This window comes from Corythoichthys intestinalis, chromosome 18 (genome assembly GCF_030265065.1).
Source record: "Corythoichthys intestinalis isolate RoL2023-P3 chromosome 18, ASM3026506v1, whole genome shotgun sequence".
In the NCBI taxonomy this organism is placed as follows: domain Eukaryota; kingdom Metazoa; phylum Chordata; class Actinopteri; order Syngnathiformes; family Syngnathidae; genus Corythoichthys; species Corythoichthys intestinalis.
Genome location: NC_080412.1, coordinates 12,035,719 through 12,060,557, shown reverse-complemented (window position 1 = coordinate 12,060,557; position 24,839 = coordinate 12,035,719). Strand labels below are relative to the sequence as shown.

The window sequence follows — 24,839 nt, the reverse complement described above, 5'->3', positions numbered from 1 at the left end:
ATCCCCATGCATGGTAGGCTGATTGAACACTCTAAATTGTCCCGAGCAGCACCATTTGTTCTCGCCGCGGGTGGTCATGTGGTTCAAGTAGGGCATGAGGAGTTCCAAGCACAAGTAGCTCTGTAGTGGTTTGCAATGGAACTGACAGCGGTAATTGTGACATTTATGGAAAAATGGATAAAATCACGTATCTAAGTACTTGTTTGATTATCTCATTGCATTATGAGATATATGTAAGAGCTAGTTTTACATTTGAAGTGGTCAGGCGACAACTGAAAACTATGTAAACTCTAACGCAGAAGGGACCTTTACCATGTTGTGGAGTGAACGTATTGTGCTCCTGTTAGCATGAGCACGGGAAATCGACTTTTAAATCGAAATGCAAGATGATTTAGGTTTTTCTTTTTTCACAACTAAAATACTGATTTTCCAGAGAATGTCTAGATTTCATTTATTCACCTACCCGTGGTCATATATTAAAGATACTGCCATGCATAACATATTTTGTTCCCAGGTTCTAAGTGGTAGTTCCAAGTTTGTTTTGTCGCATTGACATATAAAAACACTTCTGTTTCCCAAAAAGTTTGGGTTTGTGGTCACGACTTTCTATTCTTTCTTTCTTTCTATAGAAGAAATTTTTCTTCTATATTTTTCTTAATATATATATATATATATATATATATATATATACAGTGCCTTGCAAAAGTATTCGGCCCCCTTGAATCTTGCAACCTTTCGCCACATTTCAGGCTTCAAACATGAAGATATGAAATTCAATTTTTTTGTCAAGAATCAACAACAAGTGGGATACAATCGTGAAGTGGAACAACATTTATTGGATAATTTAAACTTTTTTGACAAATAAAAAACTGAAAAGTGGGGCGTGCAATATTATTCGGCCCCTTTACTTTCAGTGCAGCAAACTCACTCCAGAAGTTCAGTGAGGATCTCTGAATGATCCAATGTTGTCCTAAATGACCGATGATGATAAATAGAATCCAACTGTGTGTAATCAAGTCTCCGTATAAATGCACCTGCTCTGTGAGTCTCAGGGTTCTGTTTAAAGTGCAGAGAGCATTATGAAAACCAAGGAACACACCAGGCAGGTCCGAGATACTGTTGTGGAGAAGTTTAAAGCTGGATTTGGATACAAAAAGATTTCCCAAGCTTTAAACATCTCAAGGAGCACTGTGCAAGCCATCACATTGAAATGGAAAGAGCATCAGACCACTGCAAATCTACCAAGACCCGGCCGTCCTTCCAAACTTTCTTCTCAAACAAGGAGAAAACTGATCAGAGATGCAGCCAAGAGGCCCATGATCACTCTGGATGAACTGCAGAGATCTACAGCTGAGGTGGGAGAGTCTGTCCATAGGACAACAATCAGTCGTACACTGCACAAATCTGGCCTTTATGGAAGAGTGGCAAGAAGAAAGCCATTTCTCAAAGATATCCATAAAAAGTCTCGTTTAAAGTTTGCCACAAGCCACCTGGGAGACACACCAAACATGTGGAAGAAGGTGCTCTGGTCAGATGAAACCAAAATTGAACTTTTTGGCCACAATGCAAAACGATATGTTTGGCGTAAAAGCAACACAGCTCATCACCCTGAACACACCATCCCCACTGTCAAACATGGTGGTGGCGGCATCATGGTTTGGGCCTGCTTTTCTTCAGCAGGGACAGGGAAGATGGTTAAAATTGACGGGAAGATGGATGCAGCCAAATACAGGAACATTCTGGAAGAAAACCTGTTGGTATCTGCACAAGACCTGAGACTGGGACGGAGATTTATCTTCCAACAGGACAATGATCCAAAACATAAAGCCAAATCTACGATGGAATGGTTAAAAAATAAACGTATCCAGGTGTTAGAATGGCCAAGTCAAAGTCCAGACCTGAATCCAATCGAGAATCTGTGGAAAGAGCTGAAGACTGCTGTTCACAAACACTCTCCATCCAACCTCACTGAGCTCGAGCTGTTTTGCAAGGAAGAATGGGCAAGAATGTCAGTCTCTCGATGTGCAAAACTGATAGAAACATACCCCAAGCGACTTGTAGCTGTAATTGGAGCAAAAGGTGGCGCTACAAAGTATTAACGCAAGGGGGCCGAATAATATTGCACGCCCCACTTTTCAGTTTTTTATTTGTTAAAAAAGTTTAAATTATCCAATAAATTTTGTTCCACTTCACGATTGTGTCCCACTTGTTGTTGATTCTTGACAAAAAATTAAAATTTTATATCTTTAAGTTTGAACCCTGAAATGTGGCGAAAGGTTGCAAGGTTCAAGGGGGCCGAATACTTTTGCAAGGCACTGTATATATAGATACTGTATATGTATATATAAATATGTGTGTGTGTGTTCATTTTCCTTTTTATTTTATAGACTTAGTTTGACCTGAAACACAAAGAAATGACATTTAACAATTATTTCCTGCATAACTTAACTCAATTTTGAATATAGCCTTTAATTTTACCAAAAGCAAACCTGTACCTTTTTCGAGGCATTTTTCATTTTGGACCCAAGCAACACAAAATGATTACAAGACAGGAACAACATTTTATAATTTTCCTCAACATGGTGTAATGTATAACAATAACAACTTATTACCCTTTGATAAAGAAAATCACATTATTTATTGAACAATTGGTGAAAGTGGTGTCATGGTTCATTGTTTACAACTGACATTTTATAGATCAGTGGCCTGTGATGGTTGGTTGTGCAGCGTGGATTCCCCAAGGACCAAGAGCAGCAGAAAAAATGGATGGCAATGGTCAGTCGTCAAAACATGAAATAAAAGGCTTTTGTTTGATTGTTTGTTGCTATTTTAAAATGGGCTTAGTGCCCACAGCCAGCTGTCACCATCAGCAGGCACCAACAGCATGATGTGGATCATGAAAATGTAACCTAAAAAAATAATATACATTAAATTACTTTTTTTGTATTATAAATTTGTCTTTGTTATTTGTTGACATCACTTTTCAATCTATACACATCTCTAAAATATAATAATGTTAAACATTTTGGTGTAAAGAATGCAGGTTGTCATGCATTGACTTGGTACTCTTTCATAAGGGGGATACCTTCGTTCAAAGCTTACAAAATCGAGCTAATTAGCACGTGAAAGCCGGTCGTCTACCAATACTCACAAATACAGATGATTGTGTATGTCACAAACGGCCTCTGACTTAGTGTAGTGACTTAATGAATTTATCCCTGGCGATAAATTCCTAGTTAGCGGTCTCAGGTTAAAAAGTAGGAGAAAATTGCTCGTTAACCAAAATAAATATATGTATAATTACGCCACGGACATACAAATAAAGCTCAACATATACATCATAAAGCGCCTCTGACAGAATACAGAATGTTGAAAATTCAAAAGGGATCATTTTTTTCATCAACTTACCCCTGAATATACTTTACAGCCAGCCAGTTGTATGAATGCGGTCCGCCCTCGTCAAAGCCATGTTTGGAACTACCCGAGGCTCCATAACTACCCGGAAGTAAAATCGTATAATGGATCCCAACGGAAGTGTCGTAACCCTCTTAATATATGGCCCTGGTCCCTTGGTATGAGTGTGTTTGCGCGACTGGTTGTCCGTCTCCTTGTGCCCTGCAATTGGCTGGCAACCGATTCAGGGTGTATCCCGCCTACTGCCCCTAGTTAGCTGGGATTGGCTCCAGCACCCCCATGACCCTCGTGAGGATAAATGGCTTGGAAAATGAACGAACGAATGACTGAAGTATTATATTCTATGTACTGTGGTAGGTAGTGAAATAAGGAAATAGATATAAACACTAATTGACTGCAAGTCAGTTGAAATGGATTGGACGTCTATTGCCGGCTGAAGAGTTAGAGTTTATTCATATTTTTCCACCAAAAAAAGCCACCATAAATGTAAACCAAAATGCAATTTGAAAAAATGTCAGAGTTCTAAAAACCGACCAACAGACACATAATATGTATGGGAGATGTAAGTAAGGCGCTTGAAGAAAAACTTTTATAAGCATAAAATATTTTGTTGACCTACCTGTGTGAGAGCGTTTCACTAGTGCCTATGAGAGCATTTAATTGTTCTTTATATGAACATTTCAACAATGTTGAATGCTCATGTTAGTAAGGCTACGTCTACTGTACATTAGGACGGATAATGGCCTTAAACATGTAATTAGTTGGCCTAAACGACATGTCGGCTACACTAGTATGCCTATTATTCGGATAAGTTGTTAGACGGATCACGTAGGCGGGTAATATTACACGCCGCGTAATATGGACTGCTGTCTTACATCAATCGGATACTAAGAAAGTGACGTCATGCTGTTGCTATTTTTAGTGCGGCATGGCAGCATCGTAAACAAAGGAGGCGGAGGATCACAACGTGGCATTCCTGCTCCTCCATTGCATTCCACACATTTTTCTTGATAACATGAATAATATATATAATATATATAACATATATATAAAAATGCCTTGAGGAAAATTAAACCACGAAAAGTGACCTGCGTGGTACCCCCAGTCAAACAGGCGTGCGATCAGTTTTTTTCCATGACATTTCTGCCCGTCAAAACTGTTGCCGCTTCCATGATCGCCACTGTTATGCCCAAGCACTCCTGGTTGCTGCGTCCAGAATATATACGCAGTGCCACACCATATGCTTCTATTTGTTATTTTCCAAATGGTGAGAGCGCAACTGAGCATCGATTGTAACATCCCAAGTAACGATGCCAGGCTTATTTCAATCACACAACTCGGCGACTGCTCGTAATAGCCGAGTGAGCTCTGCCTTCAATCTCGCTCCTGCGTGATGCGTTCAATTGCGTTCACGAAAAATACATTGATCACAAAATAATGACAGTCTAGAACGTGTAGTAATTTCGAAATTTGCCCGTGGCAGTAATGAGCTTCCAGTTCAGAGGGAAACTGCGTGGGCGATGACGTAACATATGAGGCTGCTCCTTTCTACGCATGCGTAGTTTGCGCAAATGCAGGCATACCTTGCAGAAGCGGGGGGGCTTAAACATACTTTAAAGGTGTGGACAGGTATAAAAACAGTCGGCAAAATCCCCTGGAGAATATTATCCGTCCTTGTGTAGACGTGGCCTAAGTGTTTGACTCGAGAGCGTTTGAGCAATTGATTAGTGTTCATAAGCAAATAAATAAATCAGCATAGTGTGTGAGAGTGTTTAACTAGTGTGCCTAACAGCGTTTGATTAGTGTGTGTAAGTGGTAATCCTGAATTATGTCCCTAACAGCTGCACACATAATATTTGGATCTAGTCATGGCAAAGTAGGAGTAGGTCATCATCAGAGGCTGTGTGATGCAGCTTTGCTCTGATCCCCTGGCAACATGGCTCTCTGAAGACTGGACGCCACACAGCAGGCGGGTCACAGAGGACGTCTTTCTGAAGATAACGGCGGAGTATTGGAGAGGAAGATCAAAAGACGGGCCTTTTGCACCTTTCTAACAACATCTAGGGATTGAACTCCCATAGAACCATACCTCACTTTTCTCAGCCTTACCATCCTGCTTCTGTTTGATATATTGTATACCTTCATCATATCAAAGAACCAAATAATTGCCGTATTGCCTTTAGTCTGTAAAAAAAAAAACATCCTTTTTATGCAATCTGACAAAAGGCTTTGATTAGAGTGGATCGATATTATCATATCGGCCGATAAAAGCATTTAAAAATAATATCGGATAATCTCGACATCGATTTTTCATTATTGGTTTTGGGCCAATATTCATGTTGCCTTCAAAGTGAATGTAGAAGCCTTCTGCATTCGTACAAGGGCTGGTCACAGCTTAGCACAGCAGTTATGCTTATTGACCATTAGATGCTTCCAAAATAAGATGCTTGGGATTTCTTGTGTTAGCATTTTCATTATTAAAGCATCCAGTGGGGCATCAAAACACAATTAGCCATAAAATGTTAAGTCCACGACCGCATATATCGGTATCGGTTGGATATCGGAATCGGATTTTTGGAGATGGACGATATCGGTTATAAATTCATTATCGGACAACTGTAGTTTTGATGTAGATGGGATGTGAAGAAGAAATTCAAAAACTGTTTCCCTCTCATCCTCGCTGTAAAAGTGATGTTAAATGTTTATCTAATTCAATTATATATATGGCGGAAAACACTCCGCTCTGAGACCCCCAATTTGACCAAATTTCAAATTGTCCTATATGCATGTGTGATTCATCATTGGAAAGCTTAACATCTCTATTTTCTGGGGGAAGAAACATTTTGAACAGGAGGGGATTTACAAAATTTTTAAAAACTTAAACAGCAAAACCCTTACTGGAGGCAAGAGCACGCGAGAGCAGAATTAAAGACGCCATGATTTTAACGAGATGTTATCGCGTACTTACCTTGTTTCGATCCAAAAACTCCACGTAACATTATCATCGAGAGTCAAGAAACAGATGCGAATGGCCACAGTCGGATTTTGGGGGGATTTTATGGGTGAAACATGGTAATATAACAAGGGTCACGATGCAGAAATCGTAGACATCAAGGAGTGGTCGAGATGTTTTTTTTCATATATTTACCCCTTTTTTTTGGCAATTTTTCATTGTTTGGATCGATTATTTATCATCTAACATGTAGGGGAAAATGCGACAGAAACATAAAAATACAATTAATCGATAGTTATGAGCTAGATATCCTTGACTTTTTTGCACATGCCATTTTCTTCTTTGTGATGGAATTTGATTAAAAGTTAAAAATATGCAAGTGAATAATTTTTTAAAGTCTTTTTTTTTAACGAAATATTAGACATCAATTAATGATTGTAAGATAGAAATGACAGACATTTTGATTAATAAATATAATTACTTCTTTCCATGGCTGGGTTGAAAAAAATGCGGTTGCGAGATGTCTGTAAATGGCGGTTTCCAGGGTAAAAGAGAAATTAAAAACAGTTCAGGAGCTTAATGTGCCATGAATCTGCTATGGCAGCATACAGGCAAATCGTTCTATCAAACACAACAGTTCTTTTGGCTTAAAATACAGCAGTTTATTTTAAAAAGGAGTGCAAGAGCAGAAACTGCTTTTTCAGTCTTGTCTGTGTTTTCTGCCATATATATATATATATTTGTATATAAAGTTAAAGCGCTTGACCATAACATTTATGTTTGGCATATATTTTTGGGTGTCTGGAATAGATAAATCAGATTTGCATTATTTCATTGCTTTGGATTTAATACGATTTGATTTTCAGAACTTTTAACTCACTACCATCAACAAGGATAGACCTAGATTCATTTGAAATGGGAGAGAACGAACGTTCATTCCCTGCCACCCCTCCCACTCTAAATGGATCGGACATCTACTTGTGATAAACTAACAAATTAACAGCAGAAGGATTTCGGTTGGATACGGAATTACAGATTAATCACAAATTTAGATATCATTGTTTGTCCAGTTATTTCAGTCGGAGGCCTCCGCATTGTCATTCAAGCACTGGCAAAAAACACATTTAGCTCACCTAACAGAAATATGTCAAAAAGGAAGCTCTCACATAATTGCGAACAATATTCCCCTGGCAATTAGTGTCAAACAGGCTCTATATTAATTAGAGCTGTTGATGTTTCCTTTTATAATCCTGATAACAACGTGCAATAACACGTTGAAAAAACGTTTTAATGACGTCTCAAGCAGTTCCACATTCATTTTTTTCTGGCAACACTTTAGTCAAGAAATTATTAGCTTTTGTTCTACCTAATTTGCAGGAAAAGTGGTGGGGAGGGATTTAATCGAGCTTTTAATTGTTTTGCCAAATACTCTTTTACTCTTTGGCTGCTGTTGACTTCAAATCAGTTTGGACTGAGAGGGAAGGCGCTGAATGATCGCGTTTCAGTGCCAGTGATGGTGACAGACGTCCAATCCATTTTGACTGGGAGGGGCGAATGAACGAAACGTCATCATTGAGAATGTATAACATTTGGGGATTTTTACAGCGTGCCTATTATCGCTGTACGATATGACGGTATTAGACATGTGCCGCTTACTGTTTTCAAGGTATACCGTGGTATGAAAACATCCAGGTTTCAAAATTTTCCATCATACCGTCCCTAAGGTATTAGCTTTTTTTTATGTCCCAAAAATGGAGAAATTCCTCGCTTGCAGCTGTAAGGCACAACCCTCCCCCACCGGTTGTTGCTCAATAACAGTGAGTCAGCTGTGCTACACACTGGCTGGAGGAGGTGCTTTTTTTTTATGTCCCAAAAATGGAGAAATTCCTCGCTTGCAGCTGTAAGGCACAACCCTCCCCCACCGGTTGTTGCTCAATGTCAGTGAGTCAGCTGTGCTACACACTGGCTGGAGGAGGTGAAACTCCTGAACTTTTCCCCCTATCGAAGAAAACGAAATCACTGGTATGGGAATACTTCGGCTACAGAAAAGTTACAGATGGCCGCGGGTTTTGCGGAGGGTGGCTGCCGAGGAGGCAATACCTCCACCAACATGATTTCGCATTTGCACAAAATTAAAGGTTAGTAAACACTGTCATGAACGTTTCCCACCACCTACGAGAGGTAACTACAGCGTGTTTAGTGTGTCTAGCCTTAATATGTTTTTTTTCTATCTAGCAACTGTCTGTGTTGAGAAAGCAGGTGTGTGTATAATGTAAACATGATATGAGTCATACACACATGCTTTTTATGGAAAATAATTCAATTATTTTTGTTCTGATTGTAATAATGTTGAGCTGTTTTTCTTTTTATTTTATTTTTTTAACCCAGATATCTCAAAGTAACACATTCTAAAGCTATAATTGCAATACCGTGATACTGTGAAACTGTGATATTTTGGCTCAAGGTTATCATACCGTCAGAATATCATACCGGCACATGCCTAGACGGTACATATATGTATATCGCCAAAATGATATAAAACCTTCTATCGACATCTGACATGTCTATCGTCATTATTGCCATAAACCAATAGCCAATTTGCGCTGACTTTCTACATTGATGCTATTTCATATGCCAATAGTAGTACCACCAATCGGCCTCAAGATATCCCTATCCTCGCTCAATAGATAGCCAATCGGCTACCCCTGCCAACCGTACGTGAGTAATGTTTGCAAGACAATTGAAAGTAGCAACGTATTTAATTTCATTATCACACTGAACAGTTTGTTTTAATATCAATATCAAATAATTTATTAATTATTTGCTAAGTTATTATTATTATTATTGTTATTAAGATTAATTGTTAAGTATTAATACTATGTTACCTTAAACGTTTTAAGATGCGGGATTGCCCACGCATCCTGCGTATATGTCATCTTTGAACCCTTGTCACGTTGTAATTACGTCACACACGTGTCGTGGTTTTCTTTGGATGAGTCAACAAGTGAGAAGAGTGACAGCAGTGTGCAAAAGGAAGGATGGGGACAGACACTCCCTGGAAGTGTGGACTGTGTGACGTAGCCCTGGGTCTTGTTTCAGAACGAAACTGAGTGGTATGTCTGAAAAAAATTGACCTGAACTGCCTTATCGTGAATACTTTTTAAAAGACTTGATGAGATGTGATATATTTTTCTCCACAATCAATCTTTTCAATTTTTATATGGCGGAAAACACAGACAAGACTGAAAAAGCAGTTTCTGCTCTTGCACTCTTCTTTTAAAAAACTGCTGTATTTTAAGCCAAAACAACTGTTGTATTTGATAGAACAATATGTCTATAAGCTGCCAAAGCAGATTCATTGCGCATTAAGCCCCCGAACTATTTTTAATATGTCCGCTTTACCCTGAAAACGCCCGTTTACAGACGTCGCGCAACCGGTTTCGTTTCAACCCAGCCATAAAACGAAGGTAATTAATTACAGTGGTACCTCTACATACGAAGTTAATCCGTTCCAGGACCTTGTTTGTAAGTCGAAATGGTCGTATGTCGAGCAGGATTTTCCCATAGGAATACATTATAATTCCATTAATTCGTTCCACAGCCCAAAAACCTGCACTAAATCCTTAAAAAAATACTGCTGGTGCTATTACAAATGGCAATTACACGTAGCAAAACAAATAAATTATAAATCAAAATTGGAATAATGTAATAAAAAGAATAATAATAATTCCTGTAATAGTGTAACGAATCGGGTTCTAATAAGGCGGACGTTTTTTTGTGTACCTGAACGCACCGCGGGGCTCACGTGCCAGAGACAGACCGGTGAGCTTGAGTTTCACTTTCACTTTGAATGTTCTCTTGAGAACACCATCAATTGCGGTAGACGGCAGGCGTTTTGTGTTGAATAAGTTGTAAAAGAAATGATGAAAACGTGGCGAAGCTGGCGATTTCTTTGGAGACAATAAGAATTGTCAGCTTAATTTATAAAGACTGGCGAACGATGGTCGGAGGAGGACCGTGGAGATGTATTGTTGAGCCATTTCACGGATGCCCACCCCACGCTCATATTTTTCTGTCATTTGCATCTTCATTTCGAAGGTAAGCATCAACTTTTTCCTTGTTTCACCACCTGTACCAACCTTTTCTGAAACCTGTGTTGATTTGTCACACAAGAAAATCCGCCGTGCATTCGTCTGCGGTGCTGCCATTGTCGTCGTATTTCGAGCATGTCGTCGGATGTAGAAACAAATGGCGAGTCAAATTTTACGTCGGATGTCGAAAAGTTTGTGTGTCGAAGCGATCGTATGTAGAGGTACCACTGTATATTTATTATTCAAAATGTCTGTCGTTTTTCGCTCAGAATCATTAATTGATGTCCCATATTTCATTCAAAAAAAAAAAAAAAAAAAAAAAACACCTTTAAACATTATTCACTCACATATTTTAAACTTTTAAACAAATTATATCACAATGGAAAAAAATGGCGTCTGTAAAAAAGTCTCGGATATCTACTTCATAACAATCGCTTAATTGTATCATTTTTGTTAATGTCGCAATTTCTCTGATATGTTAGATGATAAATAATCAATCCAAATAAAGAAAATTGGGGGGAAAAAAAACAAAAAACGTTTAAAAGGGTAAATATATGAAAAAGAAAATCTCGACCACTCCTTGATGTCTGCGATTTCTGCATCTCGACCCTTGTTATAGTACCATGTTTCACCCATAAAATCCCCCCAAAATCCAGCTGTGGCCATTCACAGCTGTCTTGACACTCAGTGATACATGCTACATGGCGTTTTGGATCAAAACAAGGTAAGTATGTGATAATATCTTGTTAAAGTCATGGCGTCTGTAATTCTGCTCTGGCGTGCTCTCGCCTCCAGATAGGGTTTTGCTGTTTAAAAAACATTAAAAAACAAAAAAGCCCTCCTGTTCAAAATTGTTCTTCCCCCAGAAAATTGAGATTTTAAGCTTTCCAATGATGTATCACACATGCATATCGGACACATTTGAAAGTTTGCTAAATTGGGGGTCTCAGAGCGGAACTTCAAGTCACCTGAGTGTTTTCCGCCATATAGATGTGTATGTTCAAGAAACCTGATTGTATGTACTGTATTTTTCGAACTATAGCTCGCTGTTTTTTTCATAGTTTGGCTGGGGGTGCGACTTATGCTCTTGAGCGACTTATTTGTGAAATTATTAACACATTATTATATCATTTCACATGTTATTTTGGTGTTTTGGAGTAACACTGATGGTTTGGTAAACTTGTTAGCATGTTCTTTATGCTATGGTTATCTGAATAACTCTTAATAGCTATGTTACGTTAACATACCGGCCACGTTCGTATTTTCTTGTTCATGCATCATGTAACATTATCACACTGTACACTTATTCAGCATGTTTTTCTATATTGTATTTTATTTTAAATTGCCTTTCAAGATGACATATCTGTTCTGTGTGTTGGATTTTATTAAGTAAATTTCCCCCAAAAATGCGACTTATACTCCGGTGCGATGTTTTTTTTTTCCTCTTCATTGCCCATTTTTGGGCTGGTGCGACTTATACTCAGGTGCGACTTATGGTCCGAAAAATACGGTATATAGTTTTGATGAGATGATGGGTGCAATACCTAACCTCACAAAGAGATACTCCCCAGACCCTTTTTGTGTTAGATGTTATATACATTTTGTCACAATTTTGCACTGTTGGTCTACAGCAAATAACTTGTTTTGACCATGTAAAGGCCAAAAATGCCTATGATCATTCCTGCTGATTCTGTTGAGTTTTTATCTTAACAAGTTGATAATAGGTGAATAAATCCGTGAAGAAAACAACAGTTCGGACATAAAAGTTATGGTTTCCTGAAAAAAAGAGATTTAAACAGGCCATTGTGAACATTTTTTTTTTTCTTTGAAATATAAAGGCAACATCAAAACCAGGCTAAATCAGATAAAATAGGCCCCGGCCATAAAGGGTTGATATACAGCGGGCTCTTAAATTCAGAACCCCTAGTCACAAGTATTAGTAAATAGTTAGATATCATTATATTTAAGCAAATATATATATATATATATATGTTAAGTATGTATGGCGGAAAACATAGACAAGGCTGAAAAAGCAGTTTCTGCTCTTGCACCTCTCTTTAAAATAAACCGTTGTATTTTAGGCCAAAAGAACTGTTGAGTTTGATGCAACATTATGTCTATATGCTGCCATTGCAGTTTCATGGCGCATTAAGCCCCCAAACTATTTTTATTTTGTCTGTTTTACCCTGGAGACCCCTGTTTACAGAGATCGCGCAACGGCTTTTGTTTCAACAGAGCCATAAAAAGTAACGAAGTAATTATATTTATTATTCAAAATCACTGTCATTTTTAGCTTGGAATCATTAATTGATGTCTCATATTTAGTTAAAACAAAAAACGGCTTTAAAAAATTATTCACTTGCATATTTTAAACTTATGAACAAATTACGTCACGAAGAAAAACATTGTGTTTGTAATACGTGACGGATATCTACCTCAAAACTATCGCTTCAATTTTGTTGTTGTTACTGTCACATTTCCCCCTATATTTTTCATAAAAAATAATCGATTTAAACAAAGAAAAAAAAATTTAAAAGGGTAAATATATAAAAAAGAGAAGCTCGACCACTCCTTGATGTCTGTAATTTCTGCATCGCGACCTTTGGTATATGTATGTGTTTCACCCATAAAAACACAAAAAAGTCCGGCTGTGGCCATTCACAGCTGTGTCGTGACACTCGGTGAGACATGCTACATGGAGTTCTTGGATCAAAACAAAGTAAGTACGCGATAATATCTCGTTAAAATCATGCTGTCTTTAATTATGCTCTCTCACGCTCTCACCTCCAGTTAGGGTTTCGCGGTATATATATTTTTTCTTTTAAATGCCGTCCTGTTCAAATTTCTTCTTCCCCCAGAAGATTGAGATTTTAAGCTTTCCATATATCACACATGCATATAGTACAATTGTGAAATTTGGCCAAATAAGGGGTCTCAGAGTGGAACTTCAAGTCACCTGAGTGTGTTTTCCGCCGTATGCAACTGTGTTGCGAGATAGTTTGAGGTTGCAATACTAATTTATACATTAAAAAATTATGGCAGATCATTTTAAAGAGCATACGACAGGAGAAAAAAAGTCTTAAATAGCATTATTATGTGAATTAGAATCATATTTTGAGACGATTCGACTATATACAACAATTTAGCAAAGCGCAGATGACGAGAAATTAGTCTTTTAATCTGCCGGTTAGCCACGCCTACCGTTATAGGGCTCCAGCGTCCCCAACAGGTGGATGACGTCATCGGGTGACTGGGCTCATCGGTTTTACTATTCAGCCCATTGAGGGGGAATTATTCAGAATGAGGAAAACGCGACGAAGAGAGCCGCAAAATGTCATTGTTTCAGTCTCTACTCCAATATTTTTACAGGATATTCTTTTTATCATAGTATTTTTCACCAATAGCTAAATAAATGGCTTGAGAAGGACCAGTCAGCCCGTCGAGGGGGAACTATTCACAATGAGGAAAACGTGACGAAGAGAGCTGCAAAATGTCATTGTTTCTGTCTCTTTACTTCAATATTTTTACAGGATATTCTTTTTATCCAAGTATTTTCCCCAATTGCTAAATAAATGGCATGGTCATGACAAATAACAGTCTTGTGCTAAATGGAATTTGAAATAACAAAAATGCACTTATTCAGGATGACATGGCAAAATTACTTCATAATGGTCAAAACTGTTGACTTCACCTTTACTGTTGCCCCTCCCGAACGATATTTTATGACACCTAAATCAGACATATGTCATTTCCCTTCCCCGGCTTCAGAGAATGTAAACAAACCAAGAGGCGTGACAGCTAGCCGACATGCAAACCTGAACCGAGTGATGTTTCAAAGTCTTCGAAGTGGAAAATCACACATAACTAGCCCGGATTATTTGACATGACGACTAGGTTGTCGATTGTCTTTGCGGATCGGCAAACCGCCTGGCGGAGTGCAATTTACAGTTCGTTCACCGGAGGAGGGCGGCTGCAGGTGTTGTGCAGCTAATGTGCATGAGGAGAGCTTTTTATACGCCTATCAATGATCAAACGTAAGTAGTCCTTTATTTAAAGAAAGTTTGTAGTGTTTACTTTGTAATCGCTGTATTCGTATTTGACATAATACAAAACAAGATGTTTACTCACTTCCTCGTAAGTCCAATGGTCCCACAGTAGTAGGGCTTGTTTGGCCAATATCCACGGTGAATGGGAACCTTTTGAAACTCCAAAAATGCGCACACGCCTCTCCCTCATAAAGCAATATTTTTCTGCAGGCATTTGGCTGGCGTGATGCGAAAAATAAACGTATTAATCTGCAAAATCAGCTGAATCCTTAGTCCTCATACACAACAGTACGGCTGTTTAGTGAAGAGGACACCTTCACCCGTACACGTCACAGCGCCCTCCTCCTCAATGCAAGACCGAAGCCGGAAGTCACTCATTTTCATGCCGCGGGATTCAAAAAACTAAATAAATATAGCGATCGCTTCCACACACATCCAAGTGGTCCATATCATTCAGGAGCATAAAATACCGCGTGTATTATGAAATAAACATGATTTTCATGTCACATGCACTTTAATATCAATTCAAAATTAAAGTGGGGGAAAGCTGTCATAATTGTCCTATAATTTTTTAGCCAGTAATAAAAAAAATGTATTGTATCGTACTAATTGATACTTGGATATAAAGTGGCCTATATCGTGATCGCAAAAAAGGAATTTGAAGGGTTGAAAATGAATATTTTTATGCATACTGTATGTTAGTTGAAAACTTTATGCAGTAAAAGAAGCCAAAAAAAGTAAAGAAAAGAAGCAGAAAAGGTAGTTAAAAGTGAACAAGGCCTGAGGGTATAGTAATAAAAAGTTAGCCATAAAAAGTGGAGTCTTGTTGACTTTGGCAAAGAGGAGCTAGTGCTCACCTTTGAGAGAAAGCTGCTTGGCAGACTGCGGCTGCAGCTCCACACCGTTCTTCAACCACACTAGCTTTGGGTCGGGAATGCCATCGGCGCGGCAGTGCAGGCTGGCAGACACGCCAGGCTCCTGGGCCTGCGTCTCCGGGTACACCAGGATCACCGGAGGGACTGGAACATGCAAACAATAGAGAGGAGGGGGTGTGGTGGTGAGACCACCAGCTACGCGGAATTACTTTCACGCCGTCGCGGAATGGATTCACACGGCCAAGAGCTCGGGGGCGGCTTTATGGCGGCGGCTGCATGAAAAAGATGTTGGACTACTTGGCGGCGCCCGAGGGGAGAAATGCTGTGAGAGAATGTAGAGGATGAATGACACCTCCAGTTTGCAAAAGCACCTCAGAGCCAGACAAAATCCTTGCCTTTTTTTTTTCTTTATAGCTTTGGCATCCATGCAAGTCGACTGCAGGGATGAACGACTCTAATAAGCATAGAAAAATTGTCCCGGTAAAATGACCACAGCGCATTTGGGAACGTACCAACAATGTCATCTCTTTGTTCCTTCAAGACCTCAATGTGTGTTCTTCCTACTTTTTTCTATATCTTTTATAGTACTTGTGAAAGCAAAACATTTTCAATTTTTTTTTTTCCAATGTAGTTGAGTACTGCAGTGCAGCTGGAGATGTTTAGCTTTTACGGATATATAGGTGTCATTTTATTTGGATGCCACTATACAAATGAGTTTGCCACTAATAGACATCCAATTCATGTGAACTGGGAGGGATGTTCGTTCCCTCCTATTTCAAATAGATTGGACGTCTAGCATCATCAATGGCAGCCAATGAGTTACAACGAATTCAATGTTTTGATGACACTTTAATTGAATGTGGATTCATACAACTGTCATATATTTGAAATGACACCCATCATGAACATGAATGAACGCTTATGACAGATGTCATTAAGTGTCATTCAATAAATTATGTCACGTTTGATGCAAAGTTGACAGGAACAGCTTCAGTTGTATCTGAATGGAGCTGTCACTTGCAGTCTATTTGTAGTATAATCATGGTGATAACTGCCGTTTTTTGGGAAAAATCTAAGAGTACACGGTGTATTATTTGTGTATAGTACAAAATTGTTTTTGAAAAGCCAATGACACAGCGATAGATGTTCAATCCATTTGAAGTGAGAGGGTGACAGTTCAAATGGATTCGACGTCTACTAGTGATCAGTGTTGTTTTAGTCAACGATGACTATAACGAAAATATTTCGTCAACGAACAACTTTTTCATGATGATGACGCGACGATAACGAGCTAAAAACGCATTTTGGGAAACATAACGAGATTAATGCCAGTTTTCATCTGACGAGATGACAACGAGACAAAAAAGCACAATACCTCCGTCACATGTTCACAATGTGTGACATTTTATGTGCAGTTAACTAGCGTCATAGCAGTGTCTGTTTGTGTCACGCATGTGACGTGCTGCTGCTCTCCAGGCTTGCACACATAGTAAGATTTTCTTATTTTGCCAGAGAAAATTTGCAGTGTTGCTTCAGCCTTTAAAGGTCTGTGATGAGTGATCACCACACACTAAATGGAACCCGTAGCGTTAGCATAGTATTCGTTCACGTTTGGCTAATGCTAATGGAACGCGTCCTCTTAAACTCTCGGACGTTTTTTTTTTTTTTTTTTTTTTTTTACATACAGTTTGTGGCATCCAGGTGGGTATTATTAATTGAAAGTAATGTACTGCCTTCCTGCCGAGTGTGTATTATCACCAAATTGGCCACAAAAGCTACAATTTGTGGTCGTCTGTCAATGTTCATTCAAAATAGTTGGAAACCTTTATTTATTTATTTGAATTTATTAAGATTTACAGACGAAAACATTTTTAGTAAGCATCGACTAAAACCAGTCTAAATTAGTCTTGAGTTTTCGTCAACAAAAAATAGACGAAGACAAACACATTTTAAGATGACTAAAATATGACTGAGACTAATAAGTACAGGTTGAGGCAGAGCAACTTGCTTATTTAAATTTGGTGCCCTGAAGCGACGGTTGCTCATAGGATGGTAGGGATGGACTTATTTGAGAGGGTGGAGCTTAAAGTTTGGTTCTTAACGTGTGTTATTTATTTTTTGTTTATCTTTCAGGAACCCCAGTGAGCATCATGGAGTGGACGAAGTTGGAACGTGCTTACGCTGTTGAGACATTTTTTTCAAGCAGTCGCTCAATCGTCGCAAAGCAACGTGCGCTCTGAAGACATTTCAATATTTCCCCTCCGTGGTCATGTTTTTGGCTGGCAGTTGATTGTTTCATGTGTAAACAACTTCAGGTAAACTTCAAGTGATGTAAAGAAAGAAGAAACGTGGTCTCCCATTAACAGCACTGTCACCCCAAAACATTGACGCGGTGAGACAAAAATTGTCTTGAGAGCTCCCCATCGGTCTGCTCGCAAACACGCATCTGCTCTTGGGTTGCCTGCTCGTTCTGTGAGAGGAATCTTCCATGAATAATTGAAATTTCATCCCAACACATTAGCTATTGTGCAGGAACTTAATCCACGCGATTTTATTGCTCGCTTGAAAAAAATGCCTCAACAGTGAAAGCGCGTTCCAACTTCGTCCACTCCATGATGCTCACTGGGGTTCCTGAACAATAAACACATAATAAATAACGCATGTTAAGAAGCAAACTTTAAGCCCTACCCTCTCAAATAAGTCCATCCCTACCATCCTCAGAGCAACCATCACTTCAGGACCCCAAATTTAAATAATCAAGTTGCTCTGCCGCACCCTGTATTATCGTCCATAAAACTAAAACGAAAATTAAAATGGCTGCCAAAAACAACACTGCTAGAGATAAACTCTTTTTAGGAGTTTGAAATATTTCAGCAACACTAAATTGTCAAAAACATCAAAATTGCTTTGTATTTTTCATTGCGTGATCAGAGATTTAAATTATTCTGTTAAATGAGTGTTAAGTGTAGTATTAAATTAATCGGAGACCCTTAAATTGAATCAAAATCGTATCATGGTGGACCTTGTAATGTCGGCAAATAGAAGGAGGAGAATGAAGTAAGGACACAAGAAAACTTGTGACATAAAAGAAACAATGAGGCAAGGAAACAAGGACATGAGCAAACAAGGCAAGAAAGAGAAGCAAAGCAACAAAAGGGAACGTTGCAAGAAAACAAGAGTGTAAGGATGCAAAAAAACAAGGATATCAAGGGATGCAGAGACAAGGGAGGAAGCAACAAGGGAGTAAAGAGGAAAACAGCAACGGAAAAAAATGTAGATAAGGAAGGGAGTAAGGATTTGGCATGCCAAAGCAGGGATTAGTTGGTCAAAAAGTAGGTCTCACTGACCGTTGACCTGCAGCACGTGCGTCTGGTGGAGGTCCTCGTAGCCGTAGGCATGGCAACTGTAGTTCCCCATGTGAATGGTCGTCACCTTGGTGATGTACAGCGAGCCGTCGTCCCCGAAGTCCTTCAACACACAATACGGCAGGTGGGAAATGAGAAAGGAAGGACGGGGGAATAGCGGGAGAAGGATGGGAAGCCGCCACCAAAGGGGATCGAGGGACAGCAAGGCGGCAGAAATCTGGGCAGCTTGATGAAACGCGGCGGCATCGCGGGAACGTGAATCAACGCCCGGCCGGCGTTTGGGAATTTGATCCTTTGTGCTGACAAATTGCAAGGGTTAAAAATATAACAGCCATTAGCGTGACGGATGGGGGCGCTTGTTTGTCACGGCGGCGCGCGCCCGAGGGGGCTGCGACACACATCTTAGGGCGGATTAAAGCATTATTTTTTTTGTCGTCCCGCCAGGTGACGCTTCCCGCCCGTCTTTGTCACTCACGTCTTCGCTCGAGGGCAATTGACAAACTTTGTCGGCTCGTGACATTGGGAAACACGACAATGAAAACAGCCGCAAATGAATTGACAACTACGTGCTGTGCTGTTTCAAAGAATGACGTCTTTTGCGTCCAAATATGCGTCAACAGTGGTTGTACAGCCGGATGGCGGGACTTTTTCCAAACAAAAACTCAAGTCGCTTAGGAGCAGTTTACATGGCAACTCTGCGACACGAAGACGCAATGACTGTGTTGCGGAGTTGCCTCACGTGCATATGGTGTCGGCAAAGACTGAAGGGGAAGACGAAAAATTCAGAATCCTGCCTCCCAAGTGGAAGAATTCGATTGCGGGGGGCTATCTCCGCATGCATATCAAAGGCAACACCGTGCCGATAACGTCAGCACTCGTACACGTCACATTTGGCGTGCGCAGCGGTGCTACTAAACATAAAACCAAATACCAAAAACAGCAAATATGGCGGAATGTCGGCTTTAATTTATTGTTTTAATAATATTTTAAAATTAAATATGTTGAATTTTTCAATTTTTGTGCCTTTTTGAACAAAAGAAAAATGCCATTGCTTTGAGTGGGCGGGCATCATTTTTTCCGGGCTGAGGAACTTTGGTGGGGTCAAAGTGCATCTTTCGCTGTTGTCATGTAAATCTGCACTGCCCCCTAGGGCCTGGCATGAATACTACATCGTTTTCATGTGGAATTGCAACTTTGTTCAAATGGAGACGGGCCCATACAAATGCACAAATGAAATTTTTTGTCTTCTCGGACAGTCACCAAGTAAACAGCCCCTTAGATCAACTTGCATACCTGTCAACCCAAGGCTGTTGGCAATCTTACAAATAGTGACGTATGCCCTTACAAATTGATGACTAATTTTACAACGTTTTATGTAGCGTGCAATATGAAACAAAAATAAAACTCATTTTTTAAAATAATAAGAATTTATTGGTAATATTGTCACATATAACCTGGTGCAATCAAAGAACAATCAATATCTTCAGTTACATTATGATTACTAAAATTAACAGTGACTTTTGTTATAATTGTAAATAGCAATTTGATGGCTGGATTTCATGGCACTTCAGATCGCAATTCGGTTTGACTTGAAGGTTATTTGTTAGTGTGTCCAATTATAAATGAAAAAGGTCAATTGATAAAATAACTTACCAATGCAATCTTTGAGTCAGGGAACATTTCTTTTGCTAATTCAGAGAATTAATTACTTTAGAGAAGTAAGTTACTTTAATTACTTTAGAAAAGTAATTAATTAGAGTTACAAAGGATTTCTCCCAAAAAGTAATTGAGTTAGTAACTCAATTACCTGAATGTGAGAGTAATTAGTTACTTAGCAAAGTAACTGATGTTTTTCACCCCCCCCCCCCCCCCAAAAATAAATAAATAAATAAATAAAAGACAAAATATAGTAACCTTTGCTATGTTTGGAAGTCATTTAATGTTATGAATCAACCGTTAAAGTTGTTAAAATTGCTCCCGTTTTTGCATTAGTTCCCTTCTGTCTAATTTCGACATGTGAAAGTTATAAAACCGTTTCATCAAGAATTTGTCAAGATTTTGCCGATTTAGTAGTATTTTAGATAAAAAGTTACTTAGGTTCGCTAGGCAGGTTCAGTACAACAGAGCCTTTCTGAGAAGTCTGATGCTTTAAGATGCCGATTGATTACTAACGCCGCTCAGTCTGTCATTTCGCATCTACTGTATTTTTCGGATTATAAGTCGCACCTGAGTATAAGTCGCACCAGCCATAAAATGCCCAATGAAGAGGAAAAAAAACATATAAGTCACACCGGAGTATAAGTCGTATTTTCGGGGGGAATTTACTTGATAAAATCCAACACATAGAGCAGATATGTCATCTTGAAAGGCAATTTAAAATAAAAATACAGTAGAGAACAACATGCTGAATAAGTGTACAGTATGATAATGTAACATGATGCATGAACAATAAAATGCGAACATGGCCAGTATGTTAACGTAACAATAGCTTTTAAGAGTTATTCCGATAACTATAGCATAAAGAACATGCTAACAAGTTTACCAAACCATCAGTGTCACTCCAAAACACCAAAATAACATGTAAAATTATATAATAATGTGTTAATAATTTCACATATCAGTCGTTCCAGAGTATAAGTCGCACCCCCAGCCAAACTATGAAAAAAACTGCGACTTATAGTCCGAAAAATACGGTAGTTTTGTATGCATATTATATCTAGTGTAGCATCAAGTGTGCGTAGATTGTAGGCTATCGGCTACAGTCAGGAAATATTGGAGCCACCTAGCCTAGCATCGCGTTTGCAACAGCGTCACTACACTCTTCCCTCCTTCCCACTCCCACTCTTCTTTCTCCGTGTGTCTGACTTTTCTCTCGTTATTCAACCAACGTAGTAACGCACATTGTCTCGTTGCCGAAACGGTGACAAAATCCGAATGGAGAAAAAAAAAACACAATGCACGAAAAACGTACATATTTTGAACGTACGGCGTACACATTATAAAATCAGTGCTCACTTGTATAAATTACGCCGAAACCGTACACCTTTACAATAGTGACGGGATCTGTCGTTCACTTGAGTAAACGAATCCATTCCGGATCGTTCAGTAAAAAGATTCGTTCAAACGAATCGTTCAAACGAATCGTTCGCCCCCCTCATCTCCCTCCCCGCCCAAATGAATCGTTCGGTTAGTGAACGGGAAGTGACGTTGCCGAACGAATCACCAAAGACCGCTTCGCAGTATAACTGAACGGGAAGTGACATTCTTGGTCCCTCCCTCTCTCTTGCACACAGGCTCCTCATTGACCGCTCGTCGTAGTTTCAGTAATGAGTGACAGGCAATATCATTCTCCTTTCACAGACAGCCTCGTCTCCCTCCCGCTGCTGCAAAAGCGAGGGAGAACTTCCGCGTCGTCTGTCCTAGTTCTATGGGCTCAAAGTCATGGCTCGTGCTTGCATTTCGATTGAGGACACGGTTAAACATTTTCCTTTTGAGGGGGGAGCGGGGGGTTGGGGTCGGGAGCGCACGGACTTTCTTTAGCATGTTCTTGATCACATTTACAATGCTTGCTGTCACGAAAATAAAAATAAATCGAAAGTTTAATTTCAAAATATGGAACGACCAACACATCATATTTACCTCTCGCTCTGTTGTATTTTTGTTTTTATGCTAATCACTATTATTTTTAGTTACTATTGTTAAAACTATAAATGTAAATAGCTAGTTGTCGAATGTGCTGCTCTGAAATAAAGACAATACTACATTTTGATATTTGACAGTTTAATTGCAAATCAGTATTAAGATGATCGTATTGAATTTTTGCAGTAGTATTAATAAATAAAATAATCCGGTCAACTCCCCTGTCGTCCCCGCATCTCAGATCGTCAAATGCTGACGAGAAATGATTGCTTGCTCTTTACGATGTCGCCTTTCTACCCTCATTAGTCTGTTAAGAAAAATGTAGACATATTGCGACATCTCCCGTGTCTGCGTGCGTTGTTTTGGGGCGCTTGAGTAGCGCATGATGGACGGATTGACATGATTTGTCAAACCAACCAACACCTGACACGAAAAAAAATAAAATAAAACACTTGGAAAAAATGGACATGTATATACCGTTTCATTACAAATCAGTATTATGGTGATCATACTAAATATTTTTTTCTGTGCACATATGAGGTAAATATCGCTGCCATGAAGCCTCCTTATAGTGACAGTTCTTTGTCCCCTTCATTGCCGTCACGCGACCGCAGCTCAGCTTTTGCTTGCCTCGTAGCTACCCGTGTTTTAAATTACTGTAAATTTGATAGTATGTGGTAATAGGTAGTCGCGAGTCTGTTGAGAAAAGTAGTACACTAAACCATGCTCGCTAGATTTGTGTGGTGTTTTTGTCTTTTTGAGCTGCATTTGATAGGCTCCACATTAACAAATATGTGACAAAGTCCTTTCCTTTCATTTTTTGATTCGTTCACCGCATATTCATTACTGGAAAGTCAAGTTAGCAGCAAGCTAGGTCAGGAACCGGAGGACCGAGTCACTGAACGGGAAGTGACAAAACTCAGTCTTGCCCCCCTGCCTGCACGCTGGCTGCTCATTGGCCACACGTGGAAGTGAGTGACATACGCCCTGATTCTGTTTCCGGTCCCTCCCCTGCCCGCGATGAGGCTGGCGTCTGATTGGTCGTGTGCGATGTCAGAAGACGCTGCCGCTTGCTCAACGCCCTCCCACGCAGTGAACAAGCACCAACTTCATAGAACGAATCAGTGCAGATGGTGATTAGTTCGGTCTCGTTCACCCAAACAATTCGTTCAAAAAGAACGAATCGTTCGCGACCGATACAACACTACTTTACAAGTATGAACTTGGTTGCCATTTAAACTAATTGTTCATTCGCTGCCACCATCCCAGTTTAAACGGATTAAATGGTAAATGGTGTTACACTTATATAGCGCTTTTCCACCTTTCAAGGCGCTCAAAGCGCTTTACACTATCTCACCATCCACCTACTGGTGACGCAGCACCAGGAGCAACGTGGGGTTCAGTGTCTTGCTCAAGGACACTTAGACGAGGTCATCAGGGCGAAGAATCGAACCCACAACCTCCAGGAAGTGGCGGCGCGGAACAAGTCTGCAGCGGCCCGATGCTCACTCATCGAACGGAATTTCGTTGCATCTGTTGTCATTTCTATGAGCTGATGTCAATGACAAATAAGTCTCTGAATCTGAATCTGAACATGTGGAAGAATGCAAGAATTGCATAATAAATTATTTTCTGAACCTAACATTAAGTCATTCATTTGAATGATTGCGTTTCAGTGACATTGACTGTCATAGACGTCCAATCCATTTGAAGTAGGAGGGTTGGACGTCTATCATCATCAAGTGTTTATAAACAATGCACATCAATTTTTCACTATTTTAAAGCCCTTTTTGGTTTATTTTCAGTGCCTCACAAGCAGATTTCCTTTACTTTTCAAGTGAATTCACAACGAGAAAATGTTCAATAATTTCTTCACGCCTCATTTCTCCTGTCATCTGATTGGAAAGGACGAGGCGCAAATGTGACAAAAGCCGAGGAAGAAGCAAAGCGAGGACAGGCGGAATGTGACTAATGCTTTTCGAGAGATTCAACGAAACTCGCAGGCATTGTGCGCCAAATGTAAATGGCGGAGTCCAAATGGCACCCGGTATAATGGGATGTTAACCTTTTATTTCATCAAAATGTAGTACACGGCAAATTACAGTGGGGCCGTTATTTCTATCAAGGCTTTTGTGCGGTTAAGGACATCGGAGGTGGCCGGCAGCCGCGCTCCAAATAATTAAATTCAAATTTGTTATCAAAGTCTTCTTCGTTTCGCTATTCTGAAGCATTAAAGTGCCACCGGTCTTTTTTTCCCCCCTACCAGCATGAGAAAAGAAAGACCCTTCATTTCACATGTTTTTTTGTTGTTAATCATGTTGTTGCCACTTACATGCAAATACAAGTAGTTGCACAGTAATGAAATCAAAATACATTATTCATTGCCTTCATAATTTGCAGCAGTTTGCTACATTGTTCGTCCACTCGACTCCACGAGACCGTCTTACGTTGTGAAT

The 24,839-nt window shown here is 39.5% G+C and overlaps 1 protein-coding gene across 1 annotated transcript in view; it reads right to left on the bottom strand.

The window, feature by feature from the left end:
- Positions 1-24,839, bottom strand: part of fstl4 (follistatin-like 4) — a 291,975-nt gene that overhangs the window by 30,538 nt on the left and 236,598 nt on the right. Inside the window, exons 8-9 of the mRNA XM_057821868.1 lie at positions 18,727-18,847; positions 15,362-15,523 (exon numbers count right to left, since the gene is read on the bottom strand). Of these exons, the coding sequence (XP_057677851.1) occupies positions 15,362-15,523; positions 18,727-18,847 (283 nt within the window). The remainder of the gene's footprint in view (positions 1-15,361; positions 15,524-18,726; positions 18,848-24,839) is intronic.